At 44.3% G+C, this 24245-nt stretch overlaps 1 protein-coding gene across 1 annotated transcript in view; it reads left to right on the forward strand.

Moving 5' to 3' along the window:
* The window catches only part of NTSR1 (neurotensin receptor 1), a 52294-nt gene extending 40183 nt beyond the window's left edge, over window positions 1-12111 (forward strand). Inside the window, exons 3-4 of the mRNA XM_010228135.2 lie at window positions 9201-9291; window positions 11026-12111. Coding sequence (XP_010226437.2) covers window positions 9201-9291; window positions 11026-11275 — 341 coding nt within the window. The 3' untranslated portion in view covers window positions 11276-12111. The remainder of the gene's footprint in view (window positions 1-9200; window positions 9292-11025) is intronic.
* The last annotated feature ends 12134 nt before the right edge of the window (window positions 12112-24245 follow it).

Here is a 24245-nt window from a genome sequence, read left to right on the forward strand (position 1 = left end):
TAGGGTTTTATTCCTTTTCTTCTTCTGCAGAGCTTTCATCCAGACTAAGGTTAAGCCAAAAGTCCTGAACTCAGGGATTGGTTTGTGCAGTGAAATACTGGATGTCTTTGTTAAATAAGATGAGGAAAACACTAAAGTATCTGTAAGTTTAAAATGACAGATGGAAGAGCAGAAGCTGTTCAAAAATAGTATCCAAAATAGCTGCATGGCACCAGAACCTGCCTTGGGGCATGAGGCTTGCAGGTGTTGGTGACATCTTTTCCAGTTTCTTAACGTGTCTTCCTCTTTCTGTTTAGCTGCCTTTTCTCACTTTAGCCACAGCATCTCACACTCCTCTCTATCTTTTCGGTGTTTTATACTCTTTAACATGTGGGAGAGTAAGCTCTTCATGAATAAAACCAGACACCTCAGCCCATGCAGTTCCCAGGGCCTAGCTCAGGAACATGTTCCTTACAGTTGGGCCAGCCAAGTGGGCATGAAGTGGGTGAGATGTAGCAGCACAAAGCCATGAGGTGCATCCTTGAGGTGACCTTCCAAGGCCCAGGCATTAGGCGCAAGCATAAGGCACAGACGTGAGGTGAGGACACAAGGCTCGGGCATGAGGTGCAGGTGTGAGGCAAATTTATGAGCCACATTTATGAGGCACATCCATGAGGCAGAGCCATGAGGCGCAGCCCTGAGGCAGAGCCATGAGGTACAGCCCTGAGGCACATCCACGAGGCAGAGCCATGAGGTGCAGCCATGAGGCACAGTCATGAGACATATCCATGAGGGACATCCATGAGGCACACCCCTGAGGCAGAGCCGTGAGGAAAATCCATGAGACACAGTCATGAGGCACAGCCATGAGACATATCCATGACGGACATCCATGAGGGACATCCATGAGGCACAGCCCTGAGGAACATCCATCAGGCACACCCCTGAGGCAGAGCTGTGAGGAACATCCATGAGACACAGTCATGAGGCACAGCCATGAGACATATCCATGACGGACATCCATGAGGGAAATATATGAAGCACAGTCCAGAGGAACATCCGTGAGGGTTATCCATGAGGCACAGCCCTGAGGCACATCCATGAGGCACAGACATGAGGCACATCCATGAGGCCCAGCCCTGAGGAACATCCATGAGGGCTATCCATGAGGCTCATCCATGAGGGCTATCCATGAGGCTCATCCATGAGGCACATCCATGAGGCACATCCCTGATGCACAGCCATGAGGCACATCACTGAGGGGCATCCCTGTGGTGTCCTCAGCTGCGTCCATGAGGAGTAGGCACAAGGCACACTGTGAGACCTGTCCCTGAGAGCATCCCTGAAGCACATCCCCAAGGAACATCTATAAGACACATCCATGAGGGTCACCCAAGAAGGGCATCCATGAGGGGTGTCCCTGAGGTACATCCATGAGTTGCGTCCATGAGCAGTAGGCATGAGGCACATCCATGAGACTTGTTTCTAAGGATCATCCATGAGGCATATTCCTGAGGTGTATCTGTGAGGCACGTCCCTGGGGCACATCCATAAGGCTCATCCATGAGGCATAGTTAGGAGGCACATCCCCAAGGTGCAACCCTGAGCTACAGGAACAGAGCACCCAAGCCAGTACTTAGGTAAGAAAATTTGCAGTTTGTGCTGTGCAGAGTTGTTCACGACAGCAGAGCAGTAAACACTTTTCTTCCTCCCTCCAGATATAATGAGATAATGTATTTATTTACACCAAAATAGGAGCTAAAAGTGGTTATGCAAACAGCTTCATTCAAAGCCTTCATATCACCATTTTCCTCCTTTCTCCTACTGGTTATGTATTTTCTTGGCTCTGCCTGACTTTTGTTGTGTACAAAATTATTAGGGAGATGAGGATCAAGGAACGTGTCAGCCCTGTTGCCTGTGAGCCAGCTCATTAATCCATTACGCGTGCCGATTTCTGATTGCAAATCCTTCGCCACTCCAGCATTCACCAGGTGTGAGGCTTCAAATTCAGGCAGCTTTCCAGATCTTTTGTGAGGATAACTCTGGGTAGCATCTGTCAGCGTCACTTCTGAAAATCTTTTCCAGCAAAAGAATCCTCCTTCAGCCAACTAATATTCCTTCTGTTCCTCCTATTCCCACCAATTTTAATATTTCTTGGTGATATTGCAGCAGAGACCAAGAATCTGAGTCTCTTTAGCACTAAGTGATGCTTCTTGGAAGGGTGAATCTTCTCTGATTAAGTATCTTCATACACCACTCATTTCACGAGGTAGAAAACTTCCTAAATAAATCCAAACTACAGCACTAAGTCCCAGGTCATACGTACACACACATACAGGCCTTCATAAAGAGCAGTCTTCATCATATAAAATCTCACATGCACGGTCCAGATCATTGCATACTATACTCAGCCATATAGAGGCAATATAAATCTTTTCTGGTCTCAGTTTTGCATTTCAAAGCATCTGCTCAAAAATCAGAACTTGTTGGATGTTGGCTCAGTGTTTGGCCATCGTGCCTTCTCCAATAGGATGACTTTGCAATGTCAACTATTTGCCACAATATACACACAAGTCTACAGCCCTTTCAGCAAAAGCAAAGAGAAATCACTGTCTTCTGAGCACCTTTCATCACTTTGCTGATTTCTTGTCAGATGGATTCCTAGGTGAATGGAAAGAGTCTTAAATGACACAAGCCAAGTTCTGGTAACAATGTTGAGACAAGATGATGGGTGTTGAGGGGAGGTTTTGTGTGTCCCAGGGTGGACTTAGGTTAAGCTTATTAAAATGTGATCAGTTCCAGGTAGCATCTGCTCTGTTGCAGGAGCTGCTTAATGGAAGTAATTGTAAAGTACTTAGAAAGGTTCAACCAATTAAAGGACTATCTGTCAATCTTCCACAACTGTCTGGGTGATGCTTCAGTAATACTCTTTTTAGAAGATGAAGCCAAATCCTATTTTTTTAGTGAACCTCTAAGAATTTTAAAAATGAAAGTATGAGTTTGAATGTATTAGGAAATACTAGTCAAGAGCCAGGTAGTAATGAAGCATCCATACATCCCACATATTTCATCAACATGTGCTGGAATAATTTCCTTTATGAAAAAAAAATGTTCTGAAGAGTTCCTTTATTTCTCTTCGCTGATGTTCTGAATTTAAGATATCTATCTGAGGAGGAGGATACTTCTATGAGATTTAACGCAATCGTGCAGCAAACAGGAATAGCAAATATTCTGCAGCCACAACTCACAGAAGACCTGCACTCTGAAAATCTGCTATTAACAGTTGTCTTTCATAATTAATATATTCTAAGGAAATCAGATTTTTGCATGAATCATCTCCCGCACAAGAAAGGAACTAAATTCATAATGACTGTATCCCTAATGAAAAGTTCAAACAACTCCAAGTAGAGTTCAGCAAAACCCCTGTGACATTAAGTATGAGTAGAAACGCAATTTAACAGTTGAAGTGTCATACTGAAATTCAAGAGGATAAATTAGCTCTATAACTGTTGTATATCATTCTCAGAGATGTTTGTATCTGTAGGTTTACTTTACAGCCTGCCAAGTGACAGAACGGCATCAGAGCAGTGTGTAAACACAGACTGTAGAGCAGAAATGGCTCTATCTCTTTGGACAGGGAGGTTCTTCTTCCTCACTTCCCAAAAGACTTCCCTCCAGCGTTGCCTTGGTTGCATTGCTAGGAGTTGCTTCTCTGGGCATTTAGGTTCTAGTGGCTGCATCTTGCAGCACAACCCTAGAGCTGCTCGTGTTCAGCAAGCAGATTTCCCAGGTATTAAGCCCCGTCCATATGAGTGTTTAAAAAGCTAATTGGTGCTTTTTCAAACGTCAGATCTGGCCAGGGCCTCAGTCACTTTGGAAACATGCAGCAATTATAGGCATAGGGTCCCCACTGGCAAATAGAAACAGTCTGGAAACCTGTGAAACTCAACCCAAGAGGGAAAAGAAGAAGGGAACTGCAAAGGATTCCAGTTTGGCTTATATCTGGTTTTACTAAACAGAAAAAGGCTTGACCCTGATGAGAGGTTTTGGGTTCATGAGAAGGAGACAGGAGGCCTTTTCCAACCTTCAAAGAGAAATCTTTCTTTCTTCTTCTTTTCTCTCAGAATATCCTGACGTCTCTGAGGAGAATAACACAGGCAATCAGGCAATTGAACCTGGCAACTTCTTCTTTCTTTTTACAAAGACAAAAGCTAATTATCTTTGAAGGAAATGAGGAACACACACCTCTCCCCCCACCCCATTTGCACAGGACTGTCAAGAAAGTTCTGCTGTGTTAGGACCTATTCTGAAATTTTCTTTTAATCTTCATTTTCTGCCTTGTTCTGTATGAACAAAAAACAGGTCTAAGTAGTGCTAGAGGGGGCAGGAATTCATACCTGTTTTCAAACCTGTGTTAGCTGAAGCCACTGAAAATCAGGATGGGAAAGTATCATCTGAGTGAAACACTGTGCTTTTATTCATGACAGAAGTTTTTTCTATTCACTGTGCTCTCTCTCTGTAGTTAAAGAAAGTGCATTTAGATCAATAGGGCTCCTTTCAAAAGAGATAGGATCTTCCATACCTAAATCCAAAAAAAGAGACACAAAGACAAGAAAATTCTCTAACAGCAGGAAAAAGAGGAATGGAAATTATATGGAAAGCTAAAAAGTAGATCTCTCACTGCTAGGAATGGAAATGAAGGAGACAAATGTAATGTTTGCACTGCTGAGTAACAAGCACGACTGCGTCAGTGGGTTGCATCCAGCAAGACGCTGGGAGCCTTCCACCATGTCTGAGGGAGTTGGCATCCCAGGACTATCCCTATTCCCACTTTTGCCTTGCTATTTTTTTCCCCTGGACTTTGTCAGTGTGTATCAGTGCTCCCCAATCTCTGCTGGTTGTTATTCCACTTTTATGGAGACCCTTCTGCAGCCTTGTGACCCAAATACCGACATACACAGTTTTAATATTATCAGGTTCATACCCAGGCTTGTAACTGCTCTAATCCCTCGTTCGGGGCCTGCTGGTATAAATATTGCCTACAACCTGTCAGGTACTGCATCATGCTAATATAAACAGCGCCTCGAGGTTTAGCTAGGCAGAGCCAACTACGTCTATACTTGGCTCGGCTTTTACCATCTGTCATATCAAATGGCACGGTGATATTTGCTGCCCTTTGTGATAGATTCTCATGCAATGGCATCAACTAAATAAGCATATAAAGCCCAAAAGCTTTGAATACACAAAAGTTGTCTCTCCAGAAATCAGCATTAATGCAAACCCCAGATTCGAGCGCTGTGGCACAATCTTAAATGTTATTCAGTACCAAAAAGAGTGAGCGTTCCTTGAACAGGGTTGGAGACACACGGCTGGTGAGGTGAAGCTCTAAAAGCTGGGAATTTTCATTCAGCTGGGGCATACTGCTGCCTTTACTGAAAAGTTAGGACACGCTCCTCTCCAGTGTTATGTCTCATGACCCCTCCTTGCAATGCAAAGAAATTAAGTAAAATGGTCAGATTGGATTGAAAGAATGAGAAGAAAAGATGGGCTCAAGAAGAGTCCTCAAGGACGGCTGCCCCAGAGCCCCAGAGCTATGACTTGCTGTGACCTGAAGAGAAAGAAGGAGGCAGGGCAGGGAGGAAAACACCTGCCCAAGGCACCCTGCTCCAGCTGCCCCTTCTCCCCTGGGGTAGCTCCAGGCCTGCGAGGCATTTTGGCCCCCAGATATCCCCTAACGAAGGACAGAGGGGCCCAAAATCACTCCTTTTTTTTGCAGCTCCTGAACACAGTTGAGAAAACCTCCAAGCACCTGTCAGGGCCTTTTTACACATGATTTATTTCTGAACGTTCATGCTGACGCAGCCCGAGTTTTTCAGAAAGGTTAGAAATGGAAAAGGCCTGTGAGGTCATCTAGGCTGTTTCCCAGCCATAACCACAGGATAAACACAAAGCAAAATAAAATTCACAGTGTAATCTAATATAATTTAACTTCCAGGATTGCTTCCACATTCAGTTTAGTCTGAAAATCAAGACTGGCATTGTTTAAATCACCTTTCCCAAAATGAAAAAGATGTCACTCAAAATTTATATTTTCCTCTGCAGGACTTCCTGTGCGATAAACAAACAATAGCTCCTCTCTGCTCCTATCCTCCTTCCTCTCTTGTTCCCTTCTTCCTTGGGATTCGGTTCCAACGGACAGAAAATAGAGCCATTATAAGACAAAATATAGAGCCACAGGATGTAATAATTCAGGCTTTAATGTTCTTTTAAATTGGAAGTTGGATTTAGAAGGGAAGTGAAGATCCAGCCGTGTGGAAGCAGCATTCCCAGGTGGCTCCTGGGCTCCACTGCCCCTTTGCCCGCTCCCACGGGCCCTGGCCTTGGGTCACCATGTGGCACCTCCCTTGCTCAAATGTGGGAAAGAGGAGAAGTTTGCAGAGCCTGCTTCTATTAAGACCACATTTGCCAGGAATGATTTAATTACTGAGAAATGGCAGAAGGGCCTGTTTTTCATGCACTGGATGCACCCGCTCAGTGCGATGCAGCCAACGCGGGGCCGGGTGAGCAGAGGGTGGGAAGCAGCCGTGATCCTTCCTGTACTGATGCCACCACGTAGAGATAAACAGTGACCGGTTCTTTCACTCAGCATTAAATGAAATGTTAACACATTCCCACATATCCAATTCACCCTGGGGACAGCAGGCAGTAGGGCAGGATTGCCACCCTAAATCTGTTTGAGCCCATGTATGATAAAATTAAAACATAAGGATTAAGGGTGGCAAACATAGGTCAGGGACTCCTAATCTGAGCAGCACAGCGGCTCGTGGTACAAAAACGCATGGTGGAGAATCCATTCGGATATACAGCACAGCACGCTACCATCTGGGATTTTAAAATCAGACCATAAGTGTCTCCAATGCACTTAGCTATGTGTTTAATAGAGTTTTAATTGCAGAGTGATTGCATGTCATATTACAGAATTACCACAGATTACTTAATTGACTATTCGTTTGTTGAGGTTAAGCAGTTACTCTTCTCAATGTGTGTTTCTGCTGGTATAGATTCCTGTCTCCATATTATTTGGCTCTTCACTCTCCAAGCTATAGGAGCACAGGGCTTTTCCAAAGATGAAAACACTTCCAGTTAACACATCGGTAAATTTAACAGCCAGATGTGCAGGATTGTTAAAGTTTATTCCAAAAAGGACTCAGCTCATGCTGTTTCTCAAGAGGTACGTGCAGTGGAAAGCACTGGGAAATGCCAGTGTGTGCAGGTTGGTGAAAAGATTTTCCAAACATCCTGGTGTGCACAAATGCCTTTTCCATGGTGCTGGAAAGCTGGCCCAGCTCTGACCCTCTCTGTCCCAGCAGGGCTCTCGGTGTCCCCATGGGGACGTCACTGCTCTGTTGTCCCTGACATGACACTTCCCACTTCTCCCGTGCCACGTTTCTCTTAGGGGCTGTCCCTTTTGAAGCCCAAAGCAAAGTTTCTTGGGGCAGGATCAGGCACAGGTCAAATTCATTCGCTTAACTGTGTCTTTTTAGACCGTTTGAAGAGCTGCAGGCAGCGAGTGACGCGTTCCGGCTGCACTCACAATGACCGTGCAGCAGCCAAACACAGTCAGATCAAAATAACGAATTACTTGGACAGGAAAATGAAAACAGACCCTCCAGCCTTCCTTCCAAAACATGTCCCTTCTCTGCCTTAAACTTTATCAAATAAATGGCTTTTTCAGCATTCCTGGAAGATGCTTTCATACTTTGTGCAGGCTGATACTGAAGGAGCAGAGCCCTCTCCAGTGCTGCAGTTGTGTTTTGTAAAAGAAACAGCCTGTGAGGCTGAAATAAGGCTGCCAGAAACTCCCAAATGCCAGTAGGAATCCGGCAGTGACTCCAGCAGCAATGATATCCCCAAAGAGAGACACAGACCCTTCTCCCCAACACACGTCGCTGTTGGGGCCAGTTGCTGAAGGCTCCTTGTGCCTCTTGGCTGCGTAACGGTGATGGGGAGACTCAACCAGGGGCTCTCCCCAAGGGGTTATGTTCTCTGAGTTATGGCATAGTCCCACGGGAGGAGAGGGACAGGGCTTGGCACATATCCCCAGCAATATTTTTTCAACCCCAAGGAGGAAGGAAAAACAGCCTTTGTGTCTAAGCACCAAATCTGGATTGCGCTGTTGGTACAACGCCCCGCGAGACTGCTCTGCGGCTTCCTATCCTTTACAGGTCACATAAAGGACAAGAGTGATGTGGCCCTTATTCTCTATAGAGCAAATTTGGGATAAAAAATTAACATGATTATTTTATTTAGCCTTGATTTTCTGAATGGTTTTTATTGTGTTATGTTTTAACCGAGATTTCTTTATTTCCTGCTTGGATTCTGCCAGAATCCTGTTTTTTCATAGAAGGGCTGAAATACGTATTACAAAAGGAAACATGTCTCTCCCTTGATTGCCTGATTCATCTACTTTCCAATCTAGATTGACAAAGTCTCTTTACCATTTGGGCTTTTATCCTTCAGAATTGATTCATTTTGCATTTTGTTTTCCATTGTGTGATGTTTCTCAGCTAGAATCTGGAAAGAAATACATAATGTCTTTCTCTGCTCACCTTTCTAATTAATCATTTTTATTATGGCAATAGTCAGACCCAAGCGTTTTGCACTCCCTTGCTCAAATATTGCACAAATGCAGAACTGAGACAATTCTGCCCCAAAAAGCAGCTTCTGAAGCCGTTTATGACCCCAAGCACCGTGGGGACCGTGGTCAGTGGCTCTGTGCCGCAGATGTAGCTCCATGTAGCAAACTATGGGATTATGTTGTCCCCAGTTCCCTGCCTACCTGGATGAAAAATATATACTGTCTGTCTCTGTGGGAACTTTAGACAAAACACCAGTGCCACAAGGGCATAAAACACAAGGACAGAAGCAAGTAAAGTCCAATATTACTTCAGCCAGAACCTGAGCTAGGTGCTGGCAGTCCCTTACCTACAGTGTATCTTCTTCTGCATCTACCCGTATAGCTGTTTTCTCTGATTTCTGCTGCACTTTACAGACATTTACAGCTCCCCTCAGGCTTGTTGATGCTTTGCACAGCAGCCGCCTAAGAGCAAACGGAGCTTTCCGCAGCGCGCGGGGATAAACATGCGCCGAGACAGCTCCCTTTTCCACCTCGGATGAAGAATTGCACACGGGAAGTAACGGACTCTCTGTGTACCTTGCAGGCGCTGTGGTGATTGCCTTTGTGGTCTGCTGGCTTCCCTACCACATACGGCGGCTCATGTTCTGCTACGTCCCCTCCAAGCACTGGACAGAGTGAGTCACGGCCCGAAAGCCACATCCACAACACGGGGGGAACCAGGTCCTTAACACCTCGCTTTGCAGATGGGAAGAGGATGGGAGAACAATTTGCTCTCCATGCAAGGGCCTTGAGCCCCAGTCCTCTAATTGCTGCTTTGCTGCTTCTCTTGGATTTCTTCTTGGGATTGACAGGCAAATTTACAGTCTTCATTTTAATACCTAAACTCCCAGAGGAGCTTGAAGGAAGCATGAGCTTGAAATTAGGTGCATCAACAGGCCTTGCTGCTTTCACTGAGGCCCCCAGAATAGTCCCCTGTTAACAACAGTGACAAATATTTTCCCCTGACAGTCCTTGCTAAAATGACATTTGGACTTGGGGGGATTATAGTGAATTGCTGTATCCATGACAGAAACATCCATCACCGGCCCTAGGATGGAACAGCTCATGTCAGCGCACGATTTAGTTCCACAACACCACAATTTCTAAATGACAGGAGACATTACACAGACGGGAAAATAACTGCACTGTTCACTGAGCCTGGGGTAGATTATTTACTTGCTTTTATAGGCAATGAATCAAAATTAAGTACTAGCAGTTGTCACTGAGCAGAAAGTGTCTGGGTTCCTGGAGAGTTAGGGGGTAGCAGGCTGTGTGCAGTTGCACCCATGTCTAATGCATTGCTCACGGGGTGCCAGTGTCCCCAAACGTCACCTCAGCCACAGCAGCCTTTCTGCAGCACCAGATCGGGTCCCTGCAGAGCAGTTGCAGAGCTGCCCATTCAGTGTGAATATGTGATTAAGCACTAATTTCCTCTGGGAATATACGCCCAGGTAACCTAGGGGAAGACCCATGAGAGAGGTTTGGAGAAAGTAAGAGCTTCCACAAAGGTCCTTCTCCCAAGTGCTACCTCCCTTGTGCTCTCTGGGATGGGGTCTGTTTCCTACAATGAACACGAAAAAAAAGGGAAAAAGGAAAATATCTGCAATGCTAAAAAGTGGATCAACTGAGAGACATTAAAATTTTATGAACTCCAAGCACAAATAATAGTAATTTACAGTACAGCAGTCTACAGAAAAGAATTGTGGATCCAGCCATAGTAAAAACACCAAACCTTATTTAAGCATGAAAAGAGAGCTTTGGGCACTCACTAGGGTAAACTGTTTTTTTCTTGTTTTCTTTCCTATATGAAAAGCACTTAAAGCAGTAATTAATTATGTAACGTCTGGATTTGCTTTGAGTAAAAGGGGTAGAGAATTTTATCAGCTTTTAGTGTGAATTTATTCATAGCGGCTACATTCCGACATTTTTTTCTTCTTTTAAAAGCCAAGTGAGATTTTAGAAAAGCACTGAATTTATAACCATATTATGAATGGTGAGCTATCCGTATGATGGCTAATAAGAGCTTGCAGCAGCTTGACATAACAATGTATAAATGAGTCTGCCTACCCATGAAGAAGGGAAATTTTTGCTAAATTAATTCTTCACAGCTACATAAAGAGATTCTGCTTGTAAGACCCAGGGCTAGGGCAAGACCTCTGTAGGTCATTTGACCTATTTTTGGCCCTCCCCAGGTGGAAATATGGATGTTTCCTTGGTGGACCATGCATTGATATCCACTGGCAAGCACATGCCCCTAACCAAGAAAGCTCAACTGAGCTTCATTGTGTCTTTTTCTCACCCTTGTGGCTTTAAATTATGTCAGATTTCCTCAGACTACTTAGATTTTTATCTTTTGTCTGTTCTTGCAGTTTCCTTTTTAACTTCTACCACTACTTCTACATGCTGACAAATGTCCTCTTCTACGTCAGTTCGGCAATCAACCCCATTCTCTACAACCTGGTGTCTGCAAACTTCCGACAGATCTTCATCTCCACGCTCACACTCCTGTGCCTGCCATGGAGAAAGAAGAAAAAACGACTTGCCTTCACCAGGAAATCCAACAGCATCTCCAGCAACCACACGTTTTCCAGCCAGGTCACAAGGGAAACTACATATTGAAGCCAAAGGAGGAAGAGAGATATATATCAACCTGGAATCAAAACTTGAGAGAGGCCTTTGTGACTTTCATGCATGGTCTCCAAATTCACTTAACACAAATGTGTTTAGCAAAGTCGTTTTTGTTGGAAAAATAGGCTTTGTTCTGCCAGTAACTTTGAGGTTATGTTAAAGCATTGGCCTTGCCTCTTGTGAGTAATGTCTACACGTTTTGTAACTTCAGTCTGGCGTAAATCCAGGTGCAGTGTTAACTGGGAAGCCAAAACATGTCAAATGTAGGCAAATCCATACTGCATTTCATCCTTTTCTCAATGCGGAGATGCCATGTTCACATCCAAGGGTTTGAGATCACTTCTCTTGGTGGCACTGAGCAGAGAGTCTAACGAGGAGAAAGCAGTTTTTAAGAGAAAGGAATGTTTATGGAGAATGGACATACTCGTCTGTGAAATGTTCAGTCAATGAGGAGTGAAACACTCAGGGAGTCAGGCAGTTATGTAAAAAATACTCCTAAATTCTGATTACCATTACCTGGGTGCTCGAGAGAGCCACTTTAGCTCCTTGAAATCAAATAAGAGCAGGTGATGCCTTATCTAGATAAAAGGGTGGTCTGGAGGAGCAGAAATCAGTGCTGGTTTTGGAATAGGGATCATCATCTCCTTTAGTGTATAAATGTAGTTGCTGGCACAGAGAACCCCCACTCTTGTTGATACTGGTACTGCAAGACCAATAAACAACTCTGGTAAAGTCAAGAATGCAGAAACTGTGCCCAGCTGGAGTGCAGAAAATGAACAAAGAGGGACAATCTTACTTCTGCCACAAGCCAAATCCTATTTTTACCAGGGAAAAAGTCAGCTGGTTTGCATTAAGAGGTGAGAAACTTCCTGGCTCATGAGGGCTACAGGCTGCTGAGTTAAAAGCAACCTGCCTGAATTCTGTGAGATACAAGGCCTTCAGATTTTTTCCATTCTTATTCCAGTTCTGCTCCTTGCTGCATTATTTTTGCAAGGTTGACATCTCATAGGAAACCAGCTATAGGCAGAGACCTCTTGTTCCACCTTTTCTTTCATTTCTTTTTGCTAACAAACCTGTTTGCCTACAAATGCATGCATAGTGCAAAGGAAAAACAGAAAAAGGTTGAAGTTGAGGAGTTTAGCTCTGGAACAACTTTCTTTTAACAAGGCAGAGAAGTGGGAGTGAGAACCAGAAGATGTGACGGAGGCCTCCTGCGGCATAAAGCCCCACAGTAAGTGAGGCTGCTTGATAGAGACAGTCAGAGGTTGTGACAAAGCCCATTCACATGCTCTAAACCAAAAGCAGGATCAAAATATAGAGAATAAAATCAATTTTCTCTTCCCCTTCTTTCTTCTCTTGATTCTACCTTTGAATTTGAAATTTTTCAGCTGGCCAAGAGAGACAGTCTGATGTTTCTGCTGTGTGTTTCTATCTCTCACAGCAAACCTTGAGATGCAACAAATTGTTCCAGAGCCTTCAGCATCAGAAGTCATGGGTTTCTGAGGATAAGTTAATGGGCTTTCCCTGCCATCACAGCACGAGATGGGGATGTGCACGAACCCAGGAGCCGAACCATCATCCTGTGCATCCTGTGCTGGGATTTTGCTGTTGACAACCTTGTGTCCCCCTTTATACCAGGGCAGGTACTAGATCAGTGTTGTCTCTGCCCACCGGCTTGTTGCCATATACCCTTGCTAGGAATATTCCTAACATATCCCACCTCTTGAGCAGCCCCAGGCAGGAGCCCAGCCAGTGAAGCAGCAGTTATTGCAACCTTGCATCCTTGCACATGAAAAGATGACTCAAAAACATCCGTTCAGGGCAATCAATGCGTTTTAGTAATGGTCCGGGCTTTCCCGAGCGAGACTGTCACAAACCTTTGCCAGCAATTCAAACAGCTAGAAAACTGCGAGCCACACATTAGATCAAAGGACAGACAGGAGGGCATTTGTAATGTGGCTGCGTTTTGATCCCACCTGGAGCATCTGCGAGAACGGTTATTCTCTGGTGGTAGCAGCCACTGTGATTCGTGCTGGGGTTCAAAGTGGCTGTGCAAATGGGCAGGTAGAGCATTCCTATTTGAAAGCACAGCTCTCGAGCAGGTAAATCATTCCTATTTGAAAGCACAGTGCTTTCAGGAACGGTAACAGGAATCTCTGTAAAGAGAGCAGTGCGGGAGGTGGGACTCGCTGCTCCCGTGCCCTGGGCAGGGGAGGCTCCGTGCACACATCTCCATCGGGTGCTTCGTTAGGATGGAAAGGCTTTCCTCATTAGGGTGACAAACCAGAAGGGCCGTGTGGCCGCAGGCAATTCAGCTCTCCAATCTCTGCCCATTCTACTCATCCAACGAGGACTCGTGTTGTGCAGTGGATCTAGTGCCATGACATGTGGCCACAGATCTTCCCTTCCAGTGAAGTCTGTCTCACAACAGTGGAGATCGGTCACTGATTCACTGGGTGCCAGTGATTTCTCCTGGTTCAGATATAGTTATTTCAGGGAACAGGCCCCACTGGGCTCAAGAGATAGGAAAATGCCAGGGGTTGAATGATAGCTCATGTATTCCTGAGACTTTTACAACGTGGCCATTGTATAGACCTCGCTACAGGCTACATCAGCTGTGACTTCCAACCTGCCAGGGATAGGGTGTTATCTTAATGCCTAGTTCAAAACTACTCCAAAAGAAAGGGCTCAAAACAGAAATCAGTGGGGCTTTAGTTTCTTCTGATTCAGCCAAACTACAGGCTCTGTCCTGTCATGCCTTCTCTTAATTTCTTGCCCTGGTTGTATCCAAACAGGGGGGCAGAGATTATATTTGACAAAGCACTTTTGTTGCTCATGTGCAGTTGACTCCTCTTTGGTGAGAAAAACAAGGCATGGGATGCCAAAAAAAAAAAAAAAAGGTAAAAAAAGGAGGGTGATGTTTCTTTGGAAGAAAACTTCCAAGGAACCAATAAATATTGTCAGAAAAGGCATGAGCAGCTTGGAAGAAGAGGCTGAAGAAGCCTATCCATACTGCCTTGTGGGCTGTGTGTAAAACGTGTAAGAGTTGCAGAAGCACAAACAGACTTGTCGATAAATAGTTTACTCACTGTGTGGACCTTAATTTAATGCCTGTCTATTGAACTTCAGATTTTTGTCATGCAGGAGGGCTGTAGCTGAGCAGGGCAGTCTCGGCAAGACGCAGGTTTTCATGACTGCAGCGAGCAGCACTCACGGTACCCTGAGAGCTTCCAGCTGATAAAGCCGAGGAAGGTGAGCTGGAATTGGAATAAATGATTTGTCGTGGACCTTGTCCATGGCAGGTCATCTCCACTGCTCTCACAGCTCCTGCACTGGCAAAGCCCAGGTACTATGAGCAGAGGAAGAGGAGTCTTAATATCATACCCTTAATATCGGCCTTCCAGGCAAGACACTGTTTAAATGGTTCTGGAGAGGACCCAAATTTTCTAACTTCACCTCTAAGTAGAATCAACAGCTGGGAGGTAGATTCTGAAACCTCCCAAGGAAGCTGTAACCATGTATTGCTTTGGCTTTCACTAGGATTTCACATCCTATGCGTCTCAGTTGTTTTTGAATATCCACCTTTGAAGTGTTAAACATTATTGATATGCTTGTAAAACACCAACCTGCTAAAATGTGCTTAATTATCTTAGAAAACACTGTACAAAGATTGTGATCACACATAAGATGCTTGTCTTAGATTTTCATTACTGATATACACTGGCAGATTACAAAATATTTGATTACAGCTCTGAAAAAGTATTTGGTTTGACACAAAAATGGGAACAAGCTGGAGTGAAAATTAATGTATCACAAACTCTTTCCTCAGTGTTTTTCGGGCTCACGTCCCAAAGAGTTGATTATCTGGAGGGATTTGTCCAAGCAGTGTGCTGGCTTCTAAAGCTCTGTCCTTGCAGTTTAACACAGCCTTAATCTGAGACTGCAGCTCAAAGCTACCTCTTCCACTGGGCAAATCTGACTACCTGCTCTGAGAAGTGGAAGTCCCCGCAAAATCCATCCTCTCCCGCTTCCACGCTCAGTTCTGCTCTATACAACCTGTTCTCGTCCCACTGAGCTCAGAAAAGTGAGTGCAACTCTCCACAAAACCCCACAGTTTTGTAAAGGACGGCATGGTACTGCAGCAAAGCAAAAGGTACAGACTGCCCCATATATACTGGGGATGTATATAGGAAATATGGTTCTCTTTCTCTCCATGCCTTTTTAACGACAGCTAAACCACTAACCCAAAAAGGTTTAGCATTCAACCTAATCAAGCAGAAGTGGCTTTTGCCGTTAGACAAAGTACATAATCGCATCCCTTAATTCCTGCCTTGTTTGAATTCTCTATGGGGTGGAGAGGAGTGTCTGTGCAGCATGCCATTAATCTATGCAAATTTCGTATACGTGCTTTGAGCCGCTCGTTTCAACTAAAAAAAGAAAAAAAAATCCATTGGGCCCACAGATGTGAAAAGCTGCCAGATGGATTCAGAGAAATTCCCATCTGAAGGGACCCCATCAAGTGATCTCTTCAAACATAATTCTGAGGTTTCGTTCAGCTTGGCACTGTAAGGGCCACCCATTTGGCACTGTGCACAGGCAGATTTCCAAAATCACCCTGTTATTCAGAAATCTCCCCCAGACGGGATTTTCTCACCAAAGACCCAGCACACATCACTGTTGGGATGCTCTGCCGAGCTTGTCCTTTTTGTAAAGCGCATGACATCTTGCTTCAGTGACTGCGCCCGCAAAGAAGAAAACTAAATGGAAAAGCCAGAGGTAGCAGGCCGCACGCTGTAAACACGGCAGGAACAGGACCTTTCCATTTATAACATCACATGTTTAGTGGAATAAGAAAATCGAGGCATGCTGCTGCTGCAGACAGCTCGTGTCACAGACCCGAGAGCGGGAGGTTTCATGCGCAATGTGCTGAGCATTCGTCTGATATCTCTCTGATTGTGTTGTTTGATAAGTGTTTTTTTTTTTTTTTTAAAGCTGTATCTACAAGAACTCTGTCTGATTCCTAAAATTACAGCTGAACTACTTCTATTTTTAGCTCGATTTGGGTTAGCAGGAAAACAGGAATTGCTCATCCGAAACTTTATGAAGCTGCGTCCCAGTTTTGTGGTGGAGAGACCCTTCCCCAGCCGTGTGATCTGATACTCCTGCACATGTTGTACTTATGGTGAACATTTCTTTTAAAGTGCACCTTTTTTTTTTTTTCTGAACTAAAACATGTTGATGTGCTTTATTTTTCGTGGCCTGTTGCACACTGGGAATAATGAATGTTAAGAGTGTGTCCACGTCGCCTTTGCGGTAGTTGCTGTGACAAAGGGACGAATGGGGCTGTGAAATCCCTTTGTGCAGCAATGGGAAACACTCTTTAAATGTAACATGCTGTTATTGAAACTCTATTTAGTGATCAAATTGCAAGGCTATGGTTATTTCCTGGTATTAGCCTTTGTACTGTACGGTATTTTATTCTACTTCATTTTATTTTATTTGATCATTTATTGATTCTAAGAAATAAATATCCAAATTTAAGGCTTGGACTTATTGTGCTTGAAAGGGCAGGCGGGTGTTTCTGACACAGCCGGCTGATAGACCGGGCTATCTGTTTGCAGTCTAAATGTGTGAAATCTCATTGCCCTTGAACCGATCATTGCGTTTCCTGTGCAGAAGAGCCCTCTGAGCACCCACACCAGCTCTTCAGCTCACCCGCAGCACTGGAGTGCCAGAAAAAAACCCACAAAATCATATTTTTCAGGCCTGATGACTTGGTGTCTGGCAGGGGGAAAGGCTGCTTGGAAAACAGCAACAAAATAATATTTAAACATTGACGATTGTTCACAGCCTGAAAATACATCTTCCAAAATGAAATGCCCCCATCTCTCTGAAAGCTTTTCAGTGCTGCTTTCGGCTGAGAAGAGCAGGATCCCCTGCTGTCTTTACCCCATCAATTATTAAAGAACCAAAATCAGTTATCTGAGGGATCCTTTTACTTGCTATCCAGCCTGGCTCTGCTCAAAGGGGCATTTTCAGTGCACTGCCTGAGGAGCAGCAGTTGGAGCTTTAGCAGCATCCGCGGCGCTGCTCTCGCCTCCTGGTTGCACAAGGAGCTTGTGCAGGGCACGATGCTCCCAGCGGAGCGGCCAGCGCTCCTGCGGAAACAGAGACCGGGTTCAGGCAGGGGTGAGGAACGTTGCCCTCTCCCAGTTGCTGCTCAGGGCTGCCTGCTTGGGAAAGCAAAACCCTCGGGAAGGGGAGAGCCTCTCAGCACCCACACAACCGTCCACCTCAACACCAGGCCCCACAGCACGGAGGGAACCAGAGGAACTCAAGATCTTGCTGGTCTTCTTAAGGAAAGGCACAAGGACTGTGCCTCAAGCAATGGGAATGCTTTCCATTCGGTCCATATTGCTCGTTTCAATTACAAAACCAATCTCCATAGCTCACCAGAGGGAAATTTCAGAGGCCTTTTTGAAACAAACGTTGCATTATAGCAGATGGCTTCATAAAGCTTAATAAACATCCATCCAGAAGTTAATTTATTTACAATGCCTTTAAATCCTCCTCTGCCTTATTGGATTTGTTTGAATTGTAGATCAGGTAGGAGTACATTTGCAGGAGCATTTAAGCAACAAGGCCATGGCTGGCAGTGCGTCCTGGCTGTTTTGACAAGCCTCGTGCAGGTTGTGAAGCATGAAGGGACCTTGGGCGCTCGGGTGCAGGCCCGTGTAGAGGTGCAGGAGCACGAACGTGGCCCATCACCCTCCACAGTTCGGGCAACTTCTCTTTCCAAAGCAAGCCAATGACGCAGTCGGCCCTCCACAGGTATCAGTTTCCACACAAATCCACACAAAGAAAGAAAGAACAATTTCCTATAATTGTTTGAGTTGAATATGGGCTATTTGAAGCAAATATGCTTTAAATGTGGGGATATTTGAAGCAAAGTACGTGGCAAGAGCCCCCAAAAAACCATATCTGCCTGTTTCAGAGGCCAGAACATCATCATGGGTGTGAATGCCACCTCAACGCATGTCCCTGAGTGTACACTTGCTAAAATTTTCAGTCTCCCAAGTGGAGACCTGTTCCTCTTACTTTAAATTACTGCCTTGCTCAGCGGCTCTGCGCCTCCAGAGGCAAGATGTTTCCTTACACTTGGCTGCTTCTCTATGAAATCCCAAAGAAATGGGATATCCTCCGCCCTCTCTACGCAAAAATGTAAAACCATCTTGTAGAGCAGGAGCAATCCACTCTTCCTGCTTTAAAAAAGCTCTGTCATGCGCTGCTGCCGACGGTGGTGCAGAGCTCCTGGTGTCCTCGTAAGCAGAAGTGACAAAAAGGAGCCGTTCCGAGTGCAGGGCCTGGAAGATCTCTCTGCTCTGCAGAGGTAAAAAATGAACAAAGAGCTTCTCACTTGCAAATAACACCGGTATCTTGGATGCTCTGTTTCATCTTCCCTCATCTTGATAAAATGCAACATGAAAACGCAGGGGTAGACACACTGTACTTTGCCATTTCTTCAGCTTCAGTTACAGTAGGGCTGAACCTGGGATTTCTCTCTCTCTTTCTTCTGCTTATCCTTTCTCCTATCTTTAGAAACTGTTAGTGAGGGAAGAAAATGTATGTCCAACATTTATGCAATGCTGCTTTAATAATTGAACATATCATAATTAATTAGGAGGTTTGATTGTTCCCTATCTCATCGCTACTGCTTAACTATGTAATACCCAGTGCATGCACCTTGAATTTATTCTGCATAAATGTCTTGTGTCTGAGAACATCACCTACTCTGTGGGTTGGAGATGCTTCCTTCACTCATTTTTGGACTCACTGATGAACCCAACTTTTCATGAACACCCTCGAGATCAAATAGCAGCCACTATAAGGATTTAAAAGCACTAACACATGGCTAACAAGCCCTCATACTCCATCCTCTCAGCACAGCAAGGCCACGCTTGTCTCTTTTATAGGTAGGGATTTAAAGCACAAAGAACTTAAGGAATTCACTCGAGCCATTTAATGAAATCTTCTTGTAAGACAGAGATTCAAGCTTCAATATTTCCATCCCAGTCAATTCTGATTCATCTTCCCTTTCATTCAGTATAAGCAGATAGTCCTGGAGTTATTTTAAGACTCCCTTACAAGAGGTGTATTAGCAAAGCATGCCAACCTCTGACTATTTAAAAGCAAGTTCTCGTTGGCTCTCAACAACAGCAAAAACCTTGGCCTTGCACTTGGCAGCTTTCAAAGTACTCCAGCTGGAGCCACACTCTTGTCCTTGGTGCCTGCTTCCCTATAGAAAACAGGGATTGTGGGAGAAGGTGAAGTGTTGTCTTCTGAATGAGAAAAAACATCCACATAGGAACAAGCACCATTAAATGACAGTGACCTTAGTGGTGGTAGGGGGAACTATAAAGAAGTCATTGCCACCTGACATTTCTGATGTTCTACCTCGTCTGCCTACCTGAAAAGTAGCTATGACTCTCAACAGGATTTTTAGCACTGTCCCCACCCAAAGCACGCATTCCTGTAGTGATCCACATAATTGCAATAAACAATTTTTTGTTTTCCTTCAGCTCTGCAGTTGGGATAAGAAGAATTTCTTTCTACCATCGCTGCAGGCACAACGTAAGGGTTTTTTTGTGACCATCCTAGAAAAATGCCTTATGTAGCCAAGGGCCTTCGCTGACTCACAGCTTGAGACTTGCCCCTCTTTTTCCTCTGGGCTTGACCTGGACTGGGACAGGCAAAAGGTACATGGCCATTAAAGCTGGTCATGGATAATGGGACAGTAAGGCAGACAGATTGGCCCATTTATTTGTCCAGTGAAGGAAGTATCATTTCTGGGGATCTGGCAAGATGCAAGGACTGTCTATAGGAAAGAAAATGCTCACAAATTTATTGAACATTTGTGAACCTAGACTAAGGCCCAGATGCACAAGTGGTGGAAATCAGTTTGCATCCGCTGAGAAACTCACTTTGTGTTTTTAAGTGACCCAGTCTGGCTTTGTTTGTTTCTCTTTTCTAAGACTTTTTTTTTTCCCAATGTCATTTAGCAGGGTAAAAAATGAAGCAGTTCATTATGTTAGCAGCTCCACAGCCAATCTTAAACGCCAGAGGCGCTCATCAGATTAAAACAGAAATCACATTTCATAGCTTGTGTCTGGAAGGAACAAAGACTCCGGTGCTGATTTTGATTGAATACAGGACCGTATCTCTTGCTCGTTGTATATATTACAAGCGAAAGGAGGGAGAGGGTTTATCTCAGCATGCCTCAGTGCTTTTTAATATACTGCTTATCATATGGAGCTCACTGGCATTTACGAAACACCCTTGCAGCTTTCAATTTGTATCTTAATAAGTTTTCAGGAACTTCAGGAGACTGAGAAAAGAAATACTCTTCCCTGCTGCACTCTCGCACTGCTTGTGCGCAGCTAAATCCAGTTCCTTGTTGCAGGAAGAGGGATGTCCCGGGCACTTCTGTGCAAGGAAACGGACGTGCTCGGGCACCACTTCTTGTGACAGCCCTTGGTACCCAAACCCAGGGTGTGCTTGGTGCTGGGCTCAAGGGCTGCGAGCTCCCGGAGAAGCTAATGGGCAAGCAATACCATCTCTATGAGATTAGCTAAAAAAAATCTGAGGAAACATTTGTAAATTGGATTTCGCCAATTCAGAGCAATTTTTTTTTGTGCTCAGTGCACTAGAAATGCGCTTGAGAATCTAGCCTAGCAAATAAGCCACGTTGCACTGAATGACAGTCCTGCACCCCGTCCCTGAGGACCTCTTCCCTAATCGTTTGGTCACCCACTCATTTTATTGGGAGTGATCCTGCCCATTTCCAGCACTAGCACGACTTTGGGAACTCAGCCTCTGTCTGCTTCCTCTGCTCAAATCTGAATTATTCAGAATAAGCTCTGGCTTCTGGTGGGGAAAAGCTTCATCAAAAAAAAAAATCGAAAAAGGAGAGATGTATGAGTGTGAAGAGCAATGTTATACCTGTGGTGAACAGGAAACTGGAGCTATCCATAAAAGAACAGTAATGGAGAAATCATGGAGGAAAAGAGATCTCTGCTCCATACATTGGTCTGGAAGGTAAGGGCAAAATTAATAAGCTTCAGTACAGGGACACGGAGGTTCCTGCTGGGAGAACATTTCTTTTTTTGGCCCCTGGTTGACATGCACATCAGTCCCAAAGCTACGAATGGTTTAATGCTTAGTTTTAGGGAAGACTGTGCTGTATCACCTTAAGGTAAAAGATATTGAAGAATCCAATGTCACCAGACAGCGTGGGAGAAGTAAGTGCACAGTGATCATTCTATTTGTTTTTTTTGTGTTTCTATACATCTCATGCCTTTAAAAGGATCCGTAGCCTTTTTCCAGAGGGGAGACAGTTGGGTTAGCAACATTGTCATGTAATGAAAAACACTGGAAAAAGGAAAAGGAGAAAAAACACATTCTGGTCCTGTCTAATTTTCACATATACACGAATCATTTAAAGCTTTTCTTTGCAACCAAAATCTCACTTCCCTATGTTTATGACAATTGATCTCCCTGTGCTATTAATTTTCCTTGCAGATTGGCTCCAGGGCTTAGGGTCTGCCTATTTTTTATATCCATCTCTCCAAGAGACACTGTAGGGCTTGAAGATTGGTTGTCTTGAGCAATATGGAAAAGCTGCTTCATGCAAGCAGGGAGCGTGATTCACTGCAGGGCTCTGCTGACCGGTTAACTCCAGAACCTTCAAGTGACTGTGGGTTTGCTTTGATTTGATTTTGCGTCCACTGGAAATACTCATCTCTTTCCAGCTGAATCCTTTTATTAGGTGAATAAGTAAAAGTTTCACTTGAGCAGCTGTGGTTGCACTCCATAGATGTTTAAATTGAGGATAATTTGTGTTTCCGTTCGTATCGGTGTATTGGCTCTGTAAAGTGGCTTGAGTCAATTCTAAGCTTTTACTGGTTGTGAGCTGAAATATTTCTGGCTTATTGGCATCGCGGATAGATTTATTTCTAGTTTTGTTTTCTCTAATAAAACAGTTACTTTAACAAGATTTAAATACTGAAACTTGGAGAATACAGATTTCAGATAAATTTGTTCACTGGTTGAGACACACAAGAGAAAATATCCCAGTTAAATTGAGTCTTGGCTTTCACCTTTCTACTATTCTACCAGCAATAGATGAATTGCAATCTAAAATACAATTCAACTCTCACCACAAATATTCATAGCTAAAAGTCTTTATTTTTCCTTAAACTCTTCAATGTGCTAGGAAATGTAATGTTTCAAAAGTCAAATACTGAGAGCTCATCACAAATGGATGTACCCAGAAAAAATGTGATGCAGAAAATGGATTTCATCTCAAATAAATCATGAACTGCGGTGAGAGCGTTGCTATACGCTGACAGTTAATTCATGAAATTTGCATAGACACATAGAAAGCACGGCAAAGATGGGCAGAACTGGAGTTGCACAGCTGGGATTAGGTGAAGACATGGACATTCACAGCTGGATATGGGGATCATGAGCAGTCATGTGTGGATCTCACTTCTCCATCTCATGCAAAGCCAAGCAACTCTGAAAGTGAAGATCAGCTCCTCTTAAAGCACCGTCCTCAGAGAGGAGCTCGTTTTGGAGATGGGAAAGCTGTCATCTCCAACATCTCCACCAGCCTCAACTCTTGGCTCCCCATCTAAGAGCTGACTGCAGCGGACCCTGCTTAGTTTCCAAATTGTAATTTTTAAGCAATACCTTTTAAATCACCCCAGGAGTTTGTAATCAGTCAGAAGCTCTGGTTCAAGGGACATCCCCAGGACGAGTTTAGCTGGGGACCAGGATGACTTGATGCAACCATTCCATGCTTAAATCCTGAGAGAGAAGCACATTTGGGTATTTAGTATGAGTGTTCGTGCACACAAGAGCGTGGGGAAGGGGGAAAGGGAGAAGAGGTGTCACAAAAACCCCGCGACAAATGTGAAGACAAAGATAACTCAGTTACTCTGCACAATGATGTTACTAAAAAGGATAAAGAACTTAAGTAGATAATTGTTCATCCTTTATTTGCATTGCTGATTCAAAACTAATACAATTATTTGTGCGGGTGATGTTTCAGTTCTGATTCACAGGAGGGACCAGTGCTTCTTGTGCCTTATGAACTGCTAATTCCACATGACAGGGTTGATCCGAGAACCCTACAAATATTGTCATCTCAGTTGTCTGTTGGCATAAAGCTGGACTGATACCTTCTGACTCAATAACTCAGGCAACTTTGTGGTAGCAGAGGTATCCCAGGTGAGAACTGTGCACGAGGGGGTTTTCTTTCTTTTTTGCCTGTTTTGTACAAAACCAACACGTTGCATTTTCTTCAGAATGTAAAGTTACAGTCTTCTTTCAATTCAGCTTCACCATCTTCAGCTTCACCATCTTTCCTATATTATACTTCAAGTAAGAGAAGAGGTATGAGTGGGATGTCATCTGGAGAGTGATAGGGCACTTCAAATTCAATTTATCCTTGCACATGTGTAGATATGTGTGTTATGCATGAGCCAGCAGGCATGGAGTGTGCAGACTACCATGCAACAACCCCAGAGCATGCTTGTTCCTAGCCAGACAACTTCTCCAGGCTGATGTGCTCTGAGGGAAGGCTGGAGATAACACATGCTCCATATTAACAGTTACTGGGTGACTTCTGAGAACAACTCTTCCATCTTATTCATCTCTATGGCTCCATCTCCTTTTTTTCTTCTTCTTCTTGGGCTGAACAGCTCCATTTAGCATGAGAACTCTTTAGCCGAATGCATTTGACTTCAAATAGTGGAAAATAGAGATGAGAGAATCCTCTTTACACTTAGACTTCGTTCTTGAAACCTTTGCTTGGAAATCTCGCTTGCTCTTACGGAGACGAGTGCACACTTGCTCCTGGAGTGCCGAGGAGAGGAGAAAGCTCTGCGTGTTGCAGCTT

The sequence above is a fragment of the Tinamus guttatus genome, unplaced genomic scaffold, assembly GCF_059628265.1.
Source record: "Tinamus guttatus ecotype Peru unplaced genomic scaffold, ASM5962826v1 Tinamus_guttatus_pri_ptg000027l, whole genome shotgun sequence".
Taxonomy (NCBI): Eukaryota; Metazoa; Chordata; class Aves; order Tinamiformes; family Tinamidae; genus Tinamus; species Tinamus guttatus.